We start from the raw sequence: 19,070 nt of genomic DNA, 5'->3' as shown, positions 1-19,070 counted from the left end.
AAGTCTCAGCCAAGTCAGCTGCCGGTCTTCTTTTTGCTGACTGTAGAGAGCTTCTCCATCTTTGGCTGCAAAGATTATAATCAATTTGATTTTGGTATTGATCATCTGGTGATGTCCATGTGTTGAGTCTTCTCTCGTGTTGTTGGAAGAGGGTGTTTGCTATGACCAGTGCATTCTCTTGGCAGAACTCTGTTAGCCTTTGCCCTGCTTCATTCTGAACTCCAAGGCCAAATTTGCCTGTTACTCCAGGTAGGTCTTCCTACTTTTGCATTCCAGTCCCCTATAATGAAAAGGACATCTTCGGCTTCTTCAGCATTGCTGGTCGGGGCACTGACTTGGATTACCATTAATACTGAATGGTTGTCCTTTTAAACAAACAGAGATCATTCTGTCGTTTTTGAGACTCCATCCAAGTATTGCATTTCAGACTCTTTTGTTTACTATGAGGGCTATACCATTTCTTCTAAGGTATTCTTGCCCACAGTAGTAGATATAATGGTCATCTGAGTTAAATTCACCCATTCCAGTCCATTTTAGTTTGCTGATTCCTAAAATGTTGACGTTCACTATTGCCATCTCCTGTTTGATCATTTCCAATTTGCCTTGATTCATGGACCTAGCATTCCAGGTTCCTATGCAATATTGCTCTTCATAGCATCAGACCTTGCTTCCATCACGAGTCACATCCACAACTGGGTGTTGTTTTTGCTTTGGCTCCATCCCTTCATTCTTTCTGGAGTTATTTCTTCATTCATCTCCAGTAGCATATTGGGCACCTCCTGACCTGGGGAGTTTATCTTTCTGTGTCCTATCTTTTTGTCTTTTCATACTGTTCATGGGGTTCTCAAGGCAGGAATACTGAAGTGGTTTGCCATTTCCTTCTACAGTAGACCACATTTTGTCAGCACTCTCCATCATGACCCATCCATCTTGGGTGGCCCTACACGGCATGGCCCATAGTTTCACTGAGTTAGACAAGGCTGTGGTCCATGTGATTAGATTGGTTAGTTTTCTGTAACTGTGGTTTTCAGTCTGTCTGCCCTCTGACGGAGAAGGATAGAGGCTTATTATGGAAACTTCCTGATGGGATAGACTGACTGAGGGGGATACTGGGCCTTGTTCTGATGGGCGGGGCCATGTTCAGTAAATCTTTACTCCAATTTTCTGTTGATAATGTACCTGTTATCATGAAGCTGACTTATATTCAGTTCAGTTCAGTTCAGTCGCTCAGTCGTGTCCGACTCTGCGACCCCATGAATCGCAGCACACTAGGCCTCCCTGTCCATCACCAACTCCCGGAGTTCACTCAGACTCATGTCCATCGAGTCAGGGATGCCATCCAGCCATCTCATCTTCTGTCATCCCCTTCTCCTCCTGCCCCCAATCCCTCCCAGCATCAGAGTCTTTTCCAATAAGTCAACTCTTCGCATGAGGTGGCCAAAGTACTGGAGTTTCAGCTTTAGCATCATTCCTTCCAAAGAAATCCCAGGGCTGATCTCCTTCAGAATGGACTGGTTGGATCTCCTTGCAGTCCAAGGGACTCTCAAGAGTCTCCTCCAACACCACAGTTCAAAAGCATCAATTCTTTGGCACTCAACCTTCTTCACAGTCCAACTCTCACATCCATACATGACCACAGGAAAAACCATAGCCTTGACTAGACAGACCTTTGTTGGCAAAGTAATGTCTCTGCTTTTGAATATGCTGTCTAGGTTGGTCATAACTTTCCTTCCAAGGAGTAAGCGTCTTTTAATTTCATGGTTGCAGTCACCATCTGCAGTGATTTTGGAGTCCAAAAAAATAAAGTCTGACACTGTTTCCCCATCTATTTCCCATGAAGTGATGGGACCGGGTGCCATGATCTTCGTTTTCTGAATGTTGAGCTTTAAGCCAACTTTTTCACTCTCCATTTTCACTTATATTCAACAGAGAGTAAATAGTCAGACAATAAATAAATCGATAAATTCAAGAGTGTTTCTGGCAGCGGTCAGCTTGGAAGAAAGTTAAATAGGGAGAGAGGACTAGGCATGACTGGGTGCTACTTAGATAAGGTGGCCTGAGAAGGTCCCTCTGAGGAGGCACGATGGGAGCTGAGCCACCTAGAGATTTACAGAATGAGAATGTCAACGACTGGTACAGAGAGGAAAAATGATAAAAAGCAGGAAGCACGGGTGGATAAATAGGATGGAGTTACTTTAAAGGCAGTCTTCTAACCAGAAAGAGGTTGGGCTTGACACAGATGAGAACTGTGACATTTTGCTGATTTACCCACTCAAAAAGGCAAAATTCAAGACTCATTAGCTATTTAACCTTAGGCAAAGCTTTTCTAAATCTTCTCCATTGATAAAATGGGTCTGCTGCTGCTGCTGCAAGTCACTTCAGTCGTGTCCAACTCTGTGCGACCCCACAGACAGAAGCCCACCAGGCCCCCCCGTCCCTGGGATTCTCCAGGCAAGAACACTGGAGTGGGTTGCCATTTCCTTCTCCAATGCATGAAAGGTAAAAGTGAAAGTGAAGTCGCTCAGTTGTGCCCGACTCTTAGTGACCCCATGGACTGCACCCTACCAGGCTCCTCTGTCCATGGGATTTTCTAGGCAAGAGTACTGGAGTGGGTTGCCATTGCCTTCTCCAAAATGGGTCTACTAATGGGATAATGTCAAAATGCTTCATCTTATCTTTACATGAAAAAGTTAAGTGGTAGACGTGGAGATTATTTTAACTGTTACTTTATAATGAACCCAATGCTGTTAATTAAAGGAACTCACTTTGCCTGTCTTATCTGACTTCTTTGGGTTAACCCACTTCCTAACTAAAACAAAAGCGCTCATTAGCTTTCCTGTAGGCCTTAGATATCTTATGTTGTAAAGATGATAATTCTCTTGCCAGCATCTGCATTTGCTGGGCTTCCCTGGTAGCTCAAATGGTAAAGAATCTGCCTGCAATGCAAGAGACTCGGATTCAACTCCTGGGTCGGGAAGACCCCCTGGAGAAGGGAATGGAAACGCACTCCAGTATTCTTGCTTGGAAAATTCCATGAACAGAGGAACTGGCAGGCCACAGTCCATGGGGTCACAAGGAGTCGGACTAAGCGACTTCTACTTTACTTTTTGGGGTCCTCCAGTGACTCAGCAGTAAAGAAGCCACCTGCAATGCAGGAGGCACAGGAGACATGGGTTAAATCCCTGGGTTGGGAAGATGCCCTGGAGAAGGGCATGGCAATCCACACCAGTATTCTTGCTTGGAGAATCCCTTGGACCAAGGAACCTGGTGGGCTACAATCCATAGGGTTCCAAAGAATTGGACATGACTGCAGCATGTAGCATGCATGCATTTGCTACATAAATAGGAAAATCATTTGCTATATAAATGGGAAAGGTGAGGCACTATCTCTGGTGACAAGCATTAGGGTTAGGGTTAGGTCTTTGTTGAATGGCACAGTTCTATATGTAACTTATTTCTCAGATTATATGACAAATTATTTTAAAATTAGGTATTCATATGCCACAAAATACAGGCTGTAGCAACTGTAACAAAGTGCGCCTGCCTGGAACACTGTGGTCAGAAAAGACACTTATGATGTATAAGAGATTTTGCTTATAGCCATGCTTGAAGACCCTGGTACATACAGCATAATTCCATTTGGGGAAGAAAAATTAAAACTGCACCAAAAAGTTGAGTAGAATACTATCAATATATTCTTTAGAAAGCAAGGTAAATTATTTTTTCATTTTTATGTTTATTATTTATTTTCTAATTTTTATGGAAAGAAAACGTTTTGCTTACATAACAACAAAAGCTTAAAATAAGTGATAAAAAGAGCTACTCTTTCACTGGATCACAGCAATACCTAAACTCTTCCATTTACCTAAATGATAACGAACTAAACCCTAAAAAGCAAGTCTCACTACAAGTTACTGTTGAAAAGGTCAGGACGATCACATGAGACAACAGTCAATTCACATTATCATTGCATTTTAAATGTACTTATTCACTCAGCAAACACTTATTAATATAAGTACTTCATTTTAAATTCCAATAATGGACAACTAATGAAATACATAATTAAAGAGGAAAATGGCCTGATTTCATATGTCCTCATTGCTCTTTCTTTTTTTCCAATTCTACTTTTAGCACCAAAAATGGTTATTAATGATGTTAAGACTTTGAGTGGCTAAAATATAGGTCATTTTATTAATTAAGAACAGAGGTAGTGGTGAGGACCTGTTTTAGCCCCATTTCATCAAAATAGCTAATTACTGTGTGGAATTGATCTGGATAGCTGCACTCAGCACATGAGCCTGGATTCAAGAACAATCCATTTAAGATAATGGCTTAATAGCCTTGGGGCACTGGAGTCAAGTGGGGTGGCAATACGGCTTTCATGAGAGGAAGAGGTTTAGGTATAAAGAATAGTTTTGAGGTATCTGTAGCTCATTAGGAACAAAATGCTTATAGAAAAATGACACAGTAGAACCCAGGTCTCTCAATTTCCCATCCACTGCCCTTGTCAATACACTTGATCAACTCCTTTTGCTAGTAATCTTGGTGTAAAATGGTGGGGTTGTGGGAGCAACAAGTAAGAATTTCCTCAATGTTGTGGGTTGGGCTAAAGATCTCACGGGAATTAATCTAACAACTTCAAAAACAACTAATATTTCTTGAGTACTTACTATGTGAACTGTTCTAAAATCTTCACATGTATTAAGTGACTTAATCCTTCTAATAACCCTGCTGCTGCTGCTGCTGCTAAGGCGCTTCAGTCGTGTCCAACTCTGTGCGATTCCATAGATGGAAGCCAACCAGGCTCCCCCATCCCTGGGATTCTCCAGGCAAGAGTACTGGAGTGGGCTGCCATTTTCTTCTCCAATGCATGAAAGTGAAAAGTGAAAGTGAAGTCGCTCAGCCGTGTCCGACTCTTAGCGACCCCATGGACTGCAGCCTACCAGGCTCTGCCACCCACGGGATTTTCCAGGCAAGAGTACTGGAGTGGGTTGCCATTGCCTTCTCCCTAATAACCCTGAGGTAGGTATTATTATACATGCATCATATATACAAGGAAAAAATGAGGCACAAGTATGGCAATGGTGTTCCTAAGATCACATGGCTTATAATCATGAATCTAGGATTATAGCTTTTTCATTCCCATTCTAGAATCTGTGCTCTTAACACCATGTTGACTCACAGTTGTTCTTTCTGTGCTCTCTTATCCTTACTGAAGCCATACTTTGGACGGACTCTCAAAAAATCAGAAATAATCATCAGTGACTTACTTTAGTCATGCAGACTGCCCCTGATAATGATCAAAAATAAGTCACCTTCTAATTAAGGTTATTTTTTTGCAAAATTAATTAACCATTCTTCTTTTTATTGATTTTCTTTCTTTTACTGATTTTCACCTTTGCCATAAGAATTATTTCCAGGATTCTGCCTATCTAGTTAGTAGTTCTTTTGCTGGTTCTTTATTCAGAAGAGAAGATGGAGGAGAGACAATCTTAATAAAGATGATGATTAAGAATGGTGGCGCTGTTTGGAAAGAATTATGTCCTCCAAGTTCTTATGTATGAAGCCCTAACCCCTGGTACCTCAGAATGTGACTGTTTGGAAGTGGGACTTTAAGGTGATAATTACATTAAAAGTAAGCTGTTAGGATGGGCCTTCATTCAATCTGAGTGGCATTCTTGTAAGAAGAGGAGATTGGGAGAGAAGAGCCCTGCATGCACGGAGGAGAGACCTTGCAAGAACACAGACAGAAGGCTGCCATCTTTGAACCAAGGAGTGAGACCTCAAGAAAACAGACTGGTAACACCTGAATCTTGGACTTCTAGCCTCCAGACTGTGAGAACATAAATTTTTGTTGTTTAAAAAACAAACAAACAAAACAAAACAAAAAAAACAAAGAATGATGGTATTAGCAGCAACTAACTTACTGAGTCTTTACCATGAGCTAGGCATGTGTGCGCATACATTTGTTCGGTACATTTGTTCCTCATAAAAACCTTACAGTAGCTGCAATTATGATGCACATTTTACATATGTGAAAACTGAGACTTAGAAAGGTTAAGTAATTTGTCTAAAGTTACAGGTAAAGACTAGCAAAGAGAAGTTACAGAATTCCAACCCAGATCTAATTCTAGACTCCACAGTTTAATGCACTTCCTATACCTAGTGGCAGTTAAAGCTGTCACTCTTAATCTAGTGGAAAGAAGAAGCACTCTGAAAGTAATTCACAATCAACACTGCGCTATTTCCTTGACCTCACCAAAATAACCAGACTGAGGTTACATACCTACATCATTTACAATTAATTTGACTGAGATCCTAGAGGTGCCACTTCTCTCTGGAAAATCTTGTAGTTCCCACTCAGTTATTCTCTCTGCTATTCTCTGCTATTCTCTCTTCTGGAACACTCTCTCCAGCCCTCTGATCCTGACTAAATTAAAACTTATCCTTCAGGGTGACTAAGAAAAGTTACAGATGTGTAATATAAACTCTAAATCAACCACAAAAATTTTAAAACAAAAAGGGAAAGCTAATAAGCCAAAGAAGAGACAATGAAGTGATTAAAAAACTTAATCCAAAAAAGTTTAAAAAACAAGAGAGAGAGCAAATGGAAAAGAACAGATGAGACAAAGAGAAAAATAAATCTCAAGATGGCAAATTTAAACCCAACCATAACAATAATCATGTTAAATGTAAATGGTCTAAACAGCAAGTGAAAATGCAAAGATTATGTGAATAAATTCATTAACTCAGATGAAATGGATAAATTCCTTGAAAGACACAAACTCCCAAAGATTAATCAATAACAAACAAATAAATTCACCATATTAACAGACTAAAAAAGAAAAACCACATAAACATCTCAATAGCTTCAAAGAAACATCTGGCAAAATCCACATCCATTTCTGATAAAAACTCTCAAAAACCTAAGACTAGAAGGAAAGTTGCTCAAGCTGGTAAAGGGCAGCTTTGAAAACACTATAGCTTATATCATAGCTAATTCTGAAAAGCTGAATGTCTTTCCTCTAAGATCAAAAATTAGGTAAGACTGTTGGTACTTATCACTCCTATTCAACAATATACTGGAGGTTATAGCTAGAGAGAAATACAGCAAGAGAAAGTAATAAAAGATATCCAAATTAAAAAGGAAGAAGTAAAACTGTCTATACTCCCAATCGGTATAACCACTTATGTAGAAAATACAATAGAATCTACAAAAACATTACTAATACAAATGAGTTTAACAAAGTTACACAACACAAATATACAAAAATCAACTCTGCCATGTAACTGTATTTATTAAAAACATGTATTAGGTTAAAAGATATTTTAAAAGCATAAACTAAGATGCTTATAAAAATTTAAAGCATTTAAAATAAGCAAGCAAAATGAAATGGTAAAGTAGGCACATTTATATGTATGGCACTGGAATATTTTGGTGTTCATACTTGAAATGTGTTTTACAAGTTTCATTTGCTCCACTTATCTGTGAAGAAAAAATCTTCTGGTCCTCAATTCTTATAGAGTAAATGGATTATCAATTAAGAAAAGTGCCATATGTCAGAGACATAACTGGTGGCAACTAGAGTTTTGAACTACTGCTGTGCAAAAAGAGAGTCACCTGTTTTTCATGGAAGTCTGGTTCCCCAGCAAGAGGATTCAGATACACCTGCAGTAACAGCTTGAATCAGAGAAAAAAAAAATCTGGGGCTACAGACAGATGGGTATATGAACATTTTAAACTACTCGAATGGCCTAGGGCAATGCTTTTAATTTAAAATTAAAATTAGAATTTTAAAGATAAATTTGTCTACATCTTGTTATAAAGGTAGGTGTAAAGCATAGTTTGAGTCAACTCGGTGAAATTCCATCTAAATGATTATATTAAAAATTCTAAGAAAGGAAGAAGACACACATACCTATGAACTCTCTCATACACATAATTTAAAGAGAGTCTTTTTAGGCCAGTGGTTCCCAAACTTTGATGTATGTTATGATCACCTCAAGAGCTTTAAAATCCTGATGCCCAGGTCATAATACAGAAAAATCAAATCAGGATGAGGTGAGTGAGGAAACAGGCGTCAGTACCTTTTATAGATCCCAGATGATTCTAATGTTCAATAAAGTTTGAGAACCATTATTTTAAGGCAAAGTTTGACAATGCCTCCATTATCAAATTAATAACTTAATTTGGAGCCATTACAGGGTATTTTAAGTCTCTAACTGCCTAGACTGACTGAATTATCATAGGATGCTTCTTGGAGGAACAATCTGCGAAATGCCATCTTTGCATAGGGATAGAAAGACAGCAGTTGAAGTGCTGGAGACACTAAAAATACATGATTTAAAGAAAAAAAGGGAGAGGCGTGCTATTCAATTTCTGAACTCCTTAAAAAAGGCTACTCATGAAACACTGAGTCACTTCTACTAGCCAAGAACAACTGTCTCTGACACTGACATTACAGCCCAAAGAGAAAAAGCATTCTCTGAGATTAATCTTTATTCTACAATGTACATTCTATATCCCAAGAAAGAACACTTGGGATATTTCCATTTTGACATACCACAATCTACCCTCCATCTATAATCCTTACCTTAATAGCAATAGAGAAGCCAAAAAAATATCTGGAGCCTCAAATAAATTAAGGGTGTGGTTCCAGACTTCCATGATGGAAAAGGTATACAGTCCACCCAGATTCATGAGACAACAAAGATCTCTCAAAGGGTCACAAGACAACAGATGGAATATGGTTGACAACAGACCATTTATAACCTCTGCTTCTTGAATCACTTATTGGCATGCCTGTGCCTAAACTTCTCTTTTTTCTTGCTTTGATGGAGATGTATTATTAGACATGGATGGGACATTTGGGGGTTAATGATTACAATGGACCCATACACCTGCTGTTAGAACACCAAAGCAGAGGTTAGTGACTCGACTTACTTTATGGCACATGTAGGATCCACCTTTCTTCACCCGGTCTTTCCCAGAAGGGGGGCCTTTCTGTGGATGAAAAGAAGAGAACTCATTAGTTCAGATAGTACAACTGCCCTTCCAAGGTCAGAGAGAGAGAGAGTATGTGTTAATCACTCAATCTTGTATGACTTTTTGCAACACCACGGACTATAGTCTACCAGGGTCCTCTGTCCATGGGAATCCTCCAGGCAAGAATACTGGAGTGGGTAGCCATTCCCTTCTCCATCCACAGAGCATTTATTTTAATCCAGCCAGCTCTCTCATAGTTGCCTAAATGGGGCACATGCTTTTCTGTCCCTGAGTCTTGCATCTGCACCCAAGCACCTTCTCTAATGCCTTCCAAATCCTATATTCTCTGAGGTCCAGCTCAAGTTCCCACTCTTCGGTGAACTCTGTGACTATCTTAAGCAACCCAAACCCCTACAGGGTTTTCTTCCTAGATGACTAATAGGCTGCCTGGCAACATCTCTTCCATCAGCTTCTCATGCTGACAGGCAAATTTATCCTGCATTATAACTGGCCTGCAGACCTAGACTGGCAAGCCTTTTTGAGTTATGTTTTTAAAATCCTACTATGCAACACCTTATACACCCTTTCCTAGCTGAATAAATAGATATAATTTTTCTCTCCAAAAAATTTTAGGTCAGGTTTACTGAGGTATAATTTATATAAATTTATACTTCTACAACATTTAAATGCACACTTATAATGAGTTTTGAGTTTTCAAACCCAGGTCTCCTGCATTGTAGACAGACATTTTACCGTCTGAGCCACCAGGGAAGTCCTATAATCATATAACCACCATCACAATCAAGACAAAGAACGTAGTTTATCTTTTTCAAAAACATTTATATAGTGCTTATTATGAACTACTGCCTGGAAAATCCCATGGACAGAGGAGCCTGGTAGGCTACAGTCTATGGGGTCACAGAGAGTCGGACACGACTGAGCGACTTCACTTTCACTTTATTATGAACCAAGTAGGGCTCAAAGTATTTTGCAAGTATTAACTCACATGATTTCCATAACAACTTCTGAGATTAAGCAAATGTCAGAATGAGGATTCACCCTGAGACAGCCTGGTTCCAGAGCTTAGAGACCAAGAGTATAGGAAACTGAACGGGGGCTTCCACTATAATGAGAACTGAAGCCAGAAAGAGCAAGCCAAGATGTAAGACTATTTCTTCTAAGGAGGGCTTAGGAAAAACTGCAATAGAAATGAATGCTGTAAAAAAAAAAAAGAAATGAAGGCTGTAAAGTTTTAGTTGCCAGGGTCAAAAGCCTCATGATTACGTTAGCCATGCAAAGAGTATCTGAGAGCTACCAGTAAACTCCTACAAACCAGAACCACATCTGGGAAGTCTGAGAGGGATAAGAGTTTTTTGCTTTTCCTTTGTTACACAAAAACAACTAATGATACAGATGTGGAAAATTCTGAAAGCAATGGGAATACCAGACCACCTGACCTGCCTCTTGAGAAACCTATATGCAGGTCAGGAAGCAACAGTTAGAACAACAGACATGGAACAACAGACTGGTTCCAAATAGGAAAAGGAGTTTGTCAAGGCTGTATATTGTCACCCTGCTTATTTAACTCATATGCAGAGTACATCATGAGAAACGCTGGGCTGGAAGAAGCACAAGCTAGAATCAAGATTGCCGGGAGAAATACCAATAACCTCAGATATGCAGATGACACCACCCTTATGCCAGAAAGTGAAGAGGAACTAAAAAGCCTCTTGATGAAAGTGAAAGAGGAGAGTGAAAAAGTTGGCTTAAAGCTCAACATTCAGAAAACGAGGATCATGGCATCCGGTCCCATCACTTCATGGGAAATAGATGGGGAAACAGTGGAAACAGTGACAGACTTTATTTTGGAGGGCTCTAAAATCACTGCAAATGGTGATTGCAGCCATGAAATTAAAAGACGCTTACACCTTGGAAGGAAAGTTATGACCAACCTAGATAGCATATTGAAAAGCAGAGACATAACTTTGCCAACAAAGGTCCATCTAGTCAAGGCTATGGTTTTTCCAGTGGTCATGTATGCATGTAAGAGTTGGACTGTGAAGAAAGCTGAGCACCAAAGAATTGATGCTTTTGAACTGTGGTGTTGGAGAAGACTCTTGAGAGTCCCTTGGACTGCAAGGAGGTCCAACCAGTCCATCCTAAAGGAGATCAGTCCTGAATGTTCATTGGAAGGACTGATGTTGAAGCTGAAGCTCCAATACTTTGGCCATCTGATGTGAAGAACTGACTTATTTGAAAAGACCCTGTTGCTGGGAAAGATTGAGGGCAGGAGGAGAAGGGGACAACAGAGGATGAGATGGTTGGATGGCATCACCGACTCGATGGACCTGAGTCTGGGTGAACTCTGGGAGTTGGTGATGGACAGGGAGGCCTGGCGTGCTGCAATTCATGGGGTCACAAAGAGTCGGATACAAATGAGTGACTGAACTGAACTGAACAGTGCTTCTTATTTCAGTTTTCTTTTTTCTTTCAAAGTGTGAGTTGCTCAGACGTGTTCAACTCTTTTCATTCTCATGGACTGTAGCCCTCTGCCTATGGGATTCTCTAGGCAAGAATACAGGAGTGGGTATGCCATTCCCTTCTCCAGGGGATCTTCTCAACCCAGGGATTGAAACCAGGTCTCCTGCATTGCAGGCGGATTCTTTACTGTGTGAGCCAACAAGAAATCTGAGTTTTCCTTTTCCTTGTCAAAGGCCCAGATCTAAGTGGCAGAACCTAAAAGAACCATGTTTTCTTCAAGCATAGTTAACACACTGACTGGAAAACAGTATGTTACTGTTTTCCAAGAAAACAACTTGTGAGCAGAACTTCATGTTTTCTTCAAAGCATTTTCATGTACTTAAAAACTGTCAAAGACCAAGCCACTGGCTATCCTTCATTCCACTGCAAGGCCAAAGTTATTTCCATACCCTTAACTGCTTTATGTTACACTGTTAAACTTATTGATTACAAATGGGCAAGCTATAAATGAGAAGAACTACATCTGAAAATAATGACTTCATACCACAGCATCCTTTCCAGGACTATCTGGAATCTGACAGCCATTACAACAGAATCTGCTTGGTGCGTTTATTATTGTATAAAAGTAGCATAATCACCCAGAATTCACCAAAGCAGAGATGAAAGCATTTATAACTGTGCTGTTATCCCACAGAATGGCCACTCTCTCCTACATTAAATTTCTTGCTTGGGGATTCTTGCATTGCACTGCTTCAGGTGGTTCTCTGCATGCTGGGTTATGATGTACCAAATGGCAGTCTAAATTCTGATTAAAGTTGCTCACAGTATATGCTGGCATGCAAGATTCAATTCTTTTGTCAAGTTAAATCCAAGAACAAGAAGGAGCTGATTTGCTAACAGGAAGGAGCGAGAACAAAATAGTTCCCTCTCATCACCATCTCATATGAACTGAATCTTCAATCAATAAAAATGACGTTCAACAAAGTGACACACAAGTCCTAATGAGAGTCACCCCAGGCTGATAAGACCACAGAGGTTAATACAGTCCTCTAGGTAACTGCTCAGCTGATCCTTAAAATAAAACTATTTTTGCCAGAAAACATGATGCAGGATTACAGGATTAGCTACATCTGTTTGAAATGCTTACCACTTTGCAAAACAAACAAAAAAACAGAAAAATTACTAGCAGTGCGTAATGAGTTGAATAGTTCCCCCTCCCTCAAGTTCATGGTCACCCAAAGCCTCAGCATATGACCAAATTTGGAAATAGGGAGCGTGCACATTTGTAAATTTTGTGTTAGTTAAGGTGAGGTCATATTGGATTATGGTGAGCTCTAAATCCAGCGACTGGTGTTCTTGTAACAGGAGGAAAGGACGCAGAGAAGGTCATGTGAAGATGGAGGCAGAGACTGGGCTGATGTAGCTACAAGCCAAAGAATGCCAAGGGCTCTGGGGAACTGCCAGAAGCTAGGAAGAGACAAGGGAGGATTCCAGAGACTGAAGGGAATATGGCCCTGTCAGGACCTTGGTCTCAGACTTCTAGCTGCCAAAATTGTGAGAGAATAAACTTTTGTTTTTTCAAGCCACCAAGTTTGTGGTAATCTGTTATAGCAGCCCTAGGAAACTAATATAAGGGGGAAATGCCTCCATTTCTTTTTGCTGAAGAAAGGATCAATAAATCAAAATTAACATCATCTCTCACAGTAAAGTCTGTTGTTGTTCAGTTGCCAAGTAGTGTCTGATTCTTTCTCAACCCCTGGACTCTCAACCCCTGTAGCCCGCCAGGCTCCTCTGTCCATGGAATTCTCCAGGAAAGAATACTGGAGTGGGCTGTCATTTCCTTCTCCAAGGAATTGTCCCAGACCAGGGATCGAACCTGGGTCTCCTGCACTGAAGGTGGATTTCTTACCACTGAGCCACCAGGAAAGTAGGTTAAAACAACTTAAAGGAGCTACAGACTGTAGTGTCTGAATACCTCACCTTTCTGCCTATATACCTGGTAAGAAGAGACGCTGCTGTGCCCAAATGACCTCGACCACCAGTATTCAAGAATCAAAGTAAAAATACACACTGAACACAGAGATTTTGCTCAGAAACAGATAAGAATCCATGTGAAAGCTGATGATGGTGTTGAGTTCTTCTATATCTTTGCTGATTTTTCTATCTAGTTATACTACCAATCGCTGAAAAACAAGCATTATCATCTAGACTTAAAACTGCAGGTTAGCCTATTCTTCCTTTCAATTTTATCAGTTCTTGCTTCATAGGTTTCAGGTCTTTTCTGGGGCATGCATATTTAGCATTATTACATCCTCTTGGTAGATTGATCGTTTTATCATTAAACAATGCCCTTCCCTGACTCTGGTAATTTTGCTTTGAAGTCTACTCTATACAACATTAAAACAGCTATTCCTGCTGTTTTCTGATTAATGTTTACATAAAACATCTTTTCGCATCATTTTGTTTTCAATCTATTATATCATTGTTTGAAGTGAGTTTTTTGTAGAACTGTATCTAGTTAGGTTATGTTTTTTAATCCACATTGCCAATGTGCCTTTTAATATTTAGACCATTGTGCTTTCAATGAAATTCCTGATATTTTAGGACTTAAGACAGCCATTTTGTTGTTGCTTTTGTCTGTTCTCTACTTTTTGTTTTCTTTTTTCTGCATTCCTGTGGCAGAAAGATTTCTCTAAAGAAATTCATTTTTATTCATTTACAATGCTTAATTACAGTTTGACATATATATTTAATATATGTATATTCATTAAACATATAACTTAAATATATATTATATAGTACATATTACAAGTATTAAATATATATAATGCTTAATTTATACATATATAAAACTGATAAGATATAAAATATTAGTCTACTGGTATTATTTTACCAATTCCAGTGAAGTACAGAAAATTTACCTCCCTTTATATCTCTTTAGCTTCCCCTGTTTATAACTACATTAAATAATTCTTCCAAACATATTTAGAAACACATCAACATCATAATTTCTGCTTCAACTATCAAACAAAACTTGGAAATCTTGAGAGGACAGCCTACTATATGTACCCATATTTTTCCTACTATGTTCTTTCTCCCATCCTGATGTTCAAAGGTTCTTTCTTGAATCATTTCCTTTCTGTTTAGGGAACTTCCTTTAGACATTCATTTAGGATAGGTCTGCTGATGACAGATTCTGTAGTTTTCCTTCATTTGAAAATGTCTTGATTTTCTCTTATTCCTAAAAGACATTTCATTAGATAAAGGATTCTGGGTTGGCAGTTTTCAGTTCCAGAAAAACATCTATTTCTGCTTTACTGACTATGCCAAAGCCTTTGACTGTGTGCATCACAATAAACTGTGGAAAATTCTGAAAGAGATGGGAATAGCAGACCACCTGACCTGCCTCTTGAGAAACCTATATGCAGGTCAGGAAGCAACAGTTAGAACTGGACATGGAACAACAGACTGGTTCCAAATAGGAAAAGGAATACGTCAAGGCTGTATATTGTCACCATGCTTATTTAATTTATATGCAAAATACATCATGAGAAATGCTGGGCTAAAAGAAGCACAAGCTGGAATCAAGATTGCCGGGAGAAATCTCAATAACCTCAGATATGCAGATGACATCACCCTTATGGCAGAAAGTGAAGAGGAACTAAAAAGCCTCTTGATGGAAGTGAAAGAAGAGAGTGAAAAAGTTGGCTTAAAGCTCAACATTCAGAAAATGAAGATTATGGCATCCAGTCCCATCACTTCATGGGAAATAGATGGGGAAACAGTGGAAACAGTGTCAGACTTTATTTTTTGGGGCTCCAAAATCACTGCAGATGGTCACTGCAGCCATGAAATTAAAAGACGCTTACACCTTGGAAGGAAAGTTATGACCAACCTAGATATCATATTCAAAAGCAGAGACATTACTTTGCCAACAAAGGTCTGTCTAGTCAAGGCTATGGTTTTTCCAATGGTCATGTATGGATGTGAGAGTTGGACTGTGAAGAAAGCTGAGTGCCGAAGAATTGATGCTTTTGAACTGTGGTGTTGGAGAAGACTCCTCAGAGTCCCTTGGACTGCAAGGAGGTCCAACCAGTCCATTCTAAAGGAGATCAGCCCTGAGTGTTCTTTGGAAGGAATGATGCTAAAGCTGCAACTCCAGTACTTTGGCCACCTCATGCGAAGAGTTGACTCATTGGAAAACACTCTGATGCTGGGAGGGCTTGGGGGCAGGAGGAAAAGGCAACAACAGAGGATTAGATGGCTGGATGGCATCACCAACTCGATGGATGTGAGTTTGGGTGAACTCTGGGAGTTGGTGATGGACAGGGAGGCCTGGCGTGCTGCAATTCATGGGGTTGCAAAGAGTCAGACACGACTGAGCAACTGAAGTGAACTGAACTGAACTGAATACATAAAAAATATCATGTCCATAAGGAATATGGGGGCTTTCCTGGTGGCTCTGGGGTAAAGAATCTGCCTGCAGTGCAGGAGACCCGAGTTCGATTCCTGGGTCATGAAGATCCCCTGGAGCAGGGCGTGGCAACCCACTCCAGTATTCTTGCCCGGAGAATCCCATGGACAGAGAAGACTGGTGGGCTGCAGTCCATTGCATCGCAAAGAGTCAGACACAATGAAGCAACTTAGCATAAGGAATACAGGGGGAAAGTATTGCGTCACTTCTTCTGCCCTTTATTAGGATTTCTGACGAGAAACCCATACAGTGTCATTCACACTGGCTTATCCCCTACAGGTTAAGTGTTGATTTTCTTTGGCTTTTTTAAGATTTTCTGTCTCTGGTTTTCAGACATTTAATTATGGTATGTCTTGGTATGGATTTCTTCAGGATGATCCTATTTAATGTTCACTTAGCCTCTTGACTACAGATTTAAGTCTCCTCCCAAATTTGTGAAGTTTTCAGCCATTATTTCTTTGGGTAACCTTTCACCCCATGCTCTTTCCCCTATCCTCTGGGACTCCCAAGACAAAATTTTAGATGATCTTTTTTAACAATCACAAAGTTCCCTGAGACACCATTTATTCATTTTGTATTTTCTCTCCAATATTTATATTGAATAATTTGTTTTTGTTTCCAGTTCACTGATTTCTTTTCCCCTCTGTCCCTTTCATTCTGCTGCTGAACCCATTCACAAAGCTTCTATTTTGGTTATTCTGTTTTTCAGTTCTAAAATTTGCTTTTAGTTCCCATTTATATTTTCTATTTCCTTTCTGAAGTTTCTATTCTCTTTTTTCATTTGTTTCAAACATGTTAGTATCTCTTGACTGTCTTTCTTTCATCTAGTTTGGTATCTCCCCTGTTCTTGGTATGACAATTCATTATTCAGTTGAAATCTGGCTAATGTTTATATGTTACATGACTCTGGCTCTTTTTTTCAAAATTATTGTACTACTGAGTTTCATTTTACTGTTTTAAGTTATTTATTTTTTTGTGTTTGGCTGTGCTGGGTCTTCACTGCTTTGTATGGGCTTCCACTCATTGCGGTGGCTTCTCCTGTTGTGGAGCACTGGGCTCTAGGCGCACAGGTTTCAGCAGTTGTGGCTTGCATGCTCTAGAGTGTGGGCTCAGTGGCTGTGGCACACAGGTTTAGTTGCTTTGTGGCATGTGGGATTCTCCTGGACCAGAGATCAAATACACGTCCCTTGCACTGGCAAGAAGATTCTTATCCACTGTGTCACCAGGAAGTCCCTCTGGCTCTTACTCAAACATTCTGTTTCAGTTGGCTTTCTTTGGCACCACGCTGACAGGAAAAGGGAGAGAGCCATCTCATTACTGCCAGGTGTAAGCAGAAGTCCGGGCTCCCCACTCAGTCTCCACTATCACCTCAGAAGGGACACTCTTCACTTACTGCTGGAGGAGGTGAGAGTTTGCTCCCCATACAACATCCACTTGCAGCATGGGGAGGGTCGGTCTCATTACTGCCAGCCAAGGATGAAAGGCCTGGCACTACCTGGACTTCTCTGACACCATCCTGACAGGTAGGTTATGGCACCTCAACCAGCCTGATGAGGGTGCGTGTGGTCCCTCTTGGCCTGTGCAGGCACAGAAGAACAGTTGTTTTTCTATGGTGCCACATGGAGTAGGGTGGTTTAGTAAGTCTTTAACTAGAAGTCTACTGTGTTTTTAGACTTTCCTACTTGCTCCTTTGGCTGGAGAGAGTAGGCTTTTCTCGAGACTTGGTTTACACCTCTTGGCATCTGGAGGTTGGTGGTTTCTTCAGCTCCAAGTCTTGGATATATGGGGCAAAAAGAAAAATCTATGGAATTCACCACCATGTCATTCCTAGGGTCCAAGGTCTGCAGTTACTCTGCCGTCTTTACACCTTTCAGGGACTTTTTATGCTCCTTTTCTAGATAGGGTCCAGAGTTTTAATCATATTTAGTAGGAAGAACAGGAAATCTATGTCTACTCCGTTTTCCTAGAACCAAAGTCAGACTTCCTTCACATTCATTTTTTAAAGGATAGTTTTGCTAGATATAGAAGTCTTAAGTTTGTTTCTTTTTCCCCAGCCTCTTGACTATATCACTCTACCATTTTCTGAATTCTATGGTTTCTGATGAGAAAACAGTCACTAATCACACTATTGTTGGCCTGTATGTGATAAGGTACTTCTATCTTGCTGTTTTCAATATTTTGTCTTTCAGCACTGTGACTATGACATGTCTAGGTATATTTCTCATTTATGTTTATCCTGGTTGAAGTTCACACTAAAGTTCTTGGATCTGTAGATAATTTTCATCAAGTTTGGTATTTAGGTAATTTGGCAAAAATGGTTTATCCCTTTCTTGCCCCCATCTCCACCTGGGACTCCTATTATACATGTGTTAAAATCATGTTCAAATGTTTGATACCGTCACACAGGCCTCTGATGATCAGTCCCAATTTTTTTTTCCCCTCTCTGTTGTTTGGTTTAGAAGTTTTCTTTTGACTTACCTTCAAGGTCACTGATTGAGGCATCCTACCATTTCTAATCTGCTACATGTTAACTCTTCATTTCAGTTATTATATTTTCAATTCTAGAAATTTCACATGGTTCTTCTTTTATCTTTTCTATTTGTCTGTTGTGAGTCTCTGTTTATTGATTCACATAGTATTTTCTACCAATTCTTGAATATATTTTCTCTTAGTCCTTTAAATATAATAGCTGCTTTTAAGCCTTTGTTAAATCCAATATCTGTGCTTACTCAGTTTCTACTTAATCTTTTTCCCTGGTATTGATCAGTTTCCTGTTTGCATATTTATTGCTTTTTAGGTGAAAACTAAACATTTCGATTACTTAATACACATACACATACACATATGTAGTGAAAATATTATTTGACTTTGCACTACTCTCTGTTCCCCTTTCCTGGTACAAATGACATCACAAACACCCAAGGAGAAAACTGAAATTCACTATCTTCAATTTGACAATGACAGCTGGCCTGTATTTAATAACATTTGTGAGAAGACCTAGCAATTTGGTGAATATCTTAAACACTAAATACTGTTTTCATCTGCAGATTTGATACTGCCTCAGATCAACCAATGATAATAATATCTTTGAAAAAGCAATGGACACCCAGTAAAGGATGAAATTAAGAC

General features: G+C 39.7%; 1 protein-coding gene across 2 annotated transcripts in view; it reads right to left on the bottom strand.

Moving 5' to 3' along the window:
* Positions 1-19,070, bottom strand: part of SUMF1 (sulfatase modifying factor 1) — a 93,433-nt gene that overhangs the window by 5,990 nt on the left and 68,373 nt on the right. For both annotated transcript variants that reach the window (XM_005222667.5, NM_001076076.1), the window contains one exon: positions 8,945-9,004. In XM_005222667.5, coding sequence (XP_005222724.1) covers positions 8,945-9,004 — 60 coding nt within the window. The remainder of the gene's footprint in view (positions 1-8,944; positions 9,005-19,070) is intronic.

The sequence above is a fragment of the Bos taurus genome, chromosome 22 (assembly GCF_002263795.3).
Source record: "Bos taurus isolate L1 Dominette 01449 registration number 42190680 breed Hereford chromosome 22, ARS-UCD2.0, whole genome shotgun sequence".
NCBI lineage: Eukaryota > Metazoa > Chordata > Mammalia > Artiodactyla > Bovidae > Bos > Bos taurus.
The sequence above is the reverse complement of the archived record's forward strand: the minus strand, read 5'-3'. Positions and strand labels throughout refer to the sequence as shown.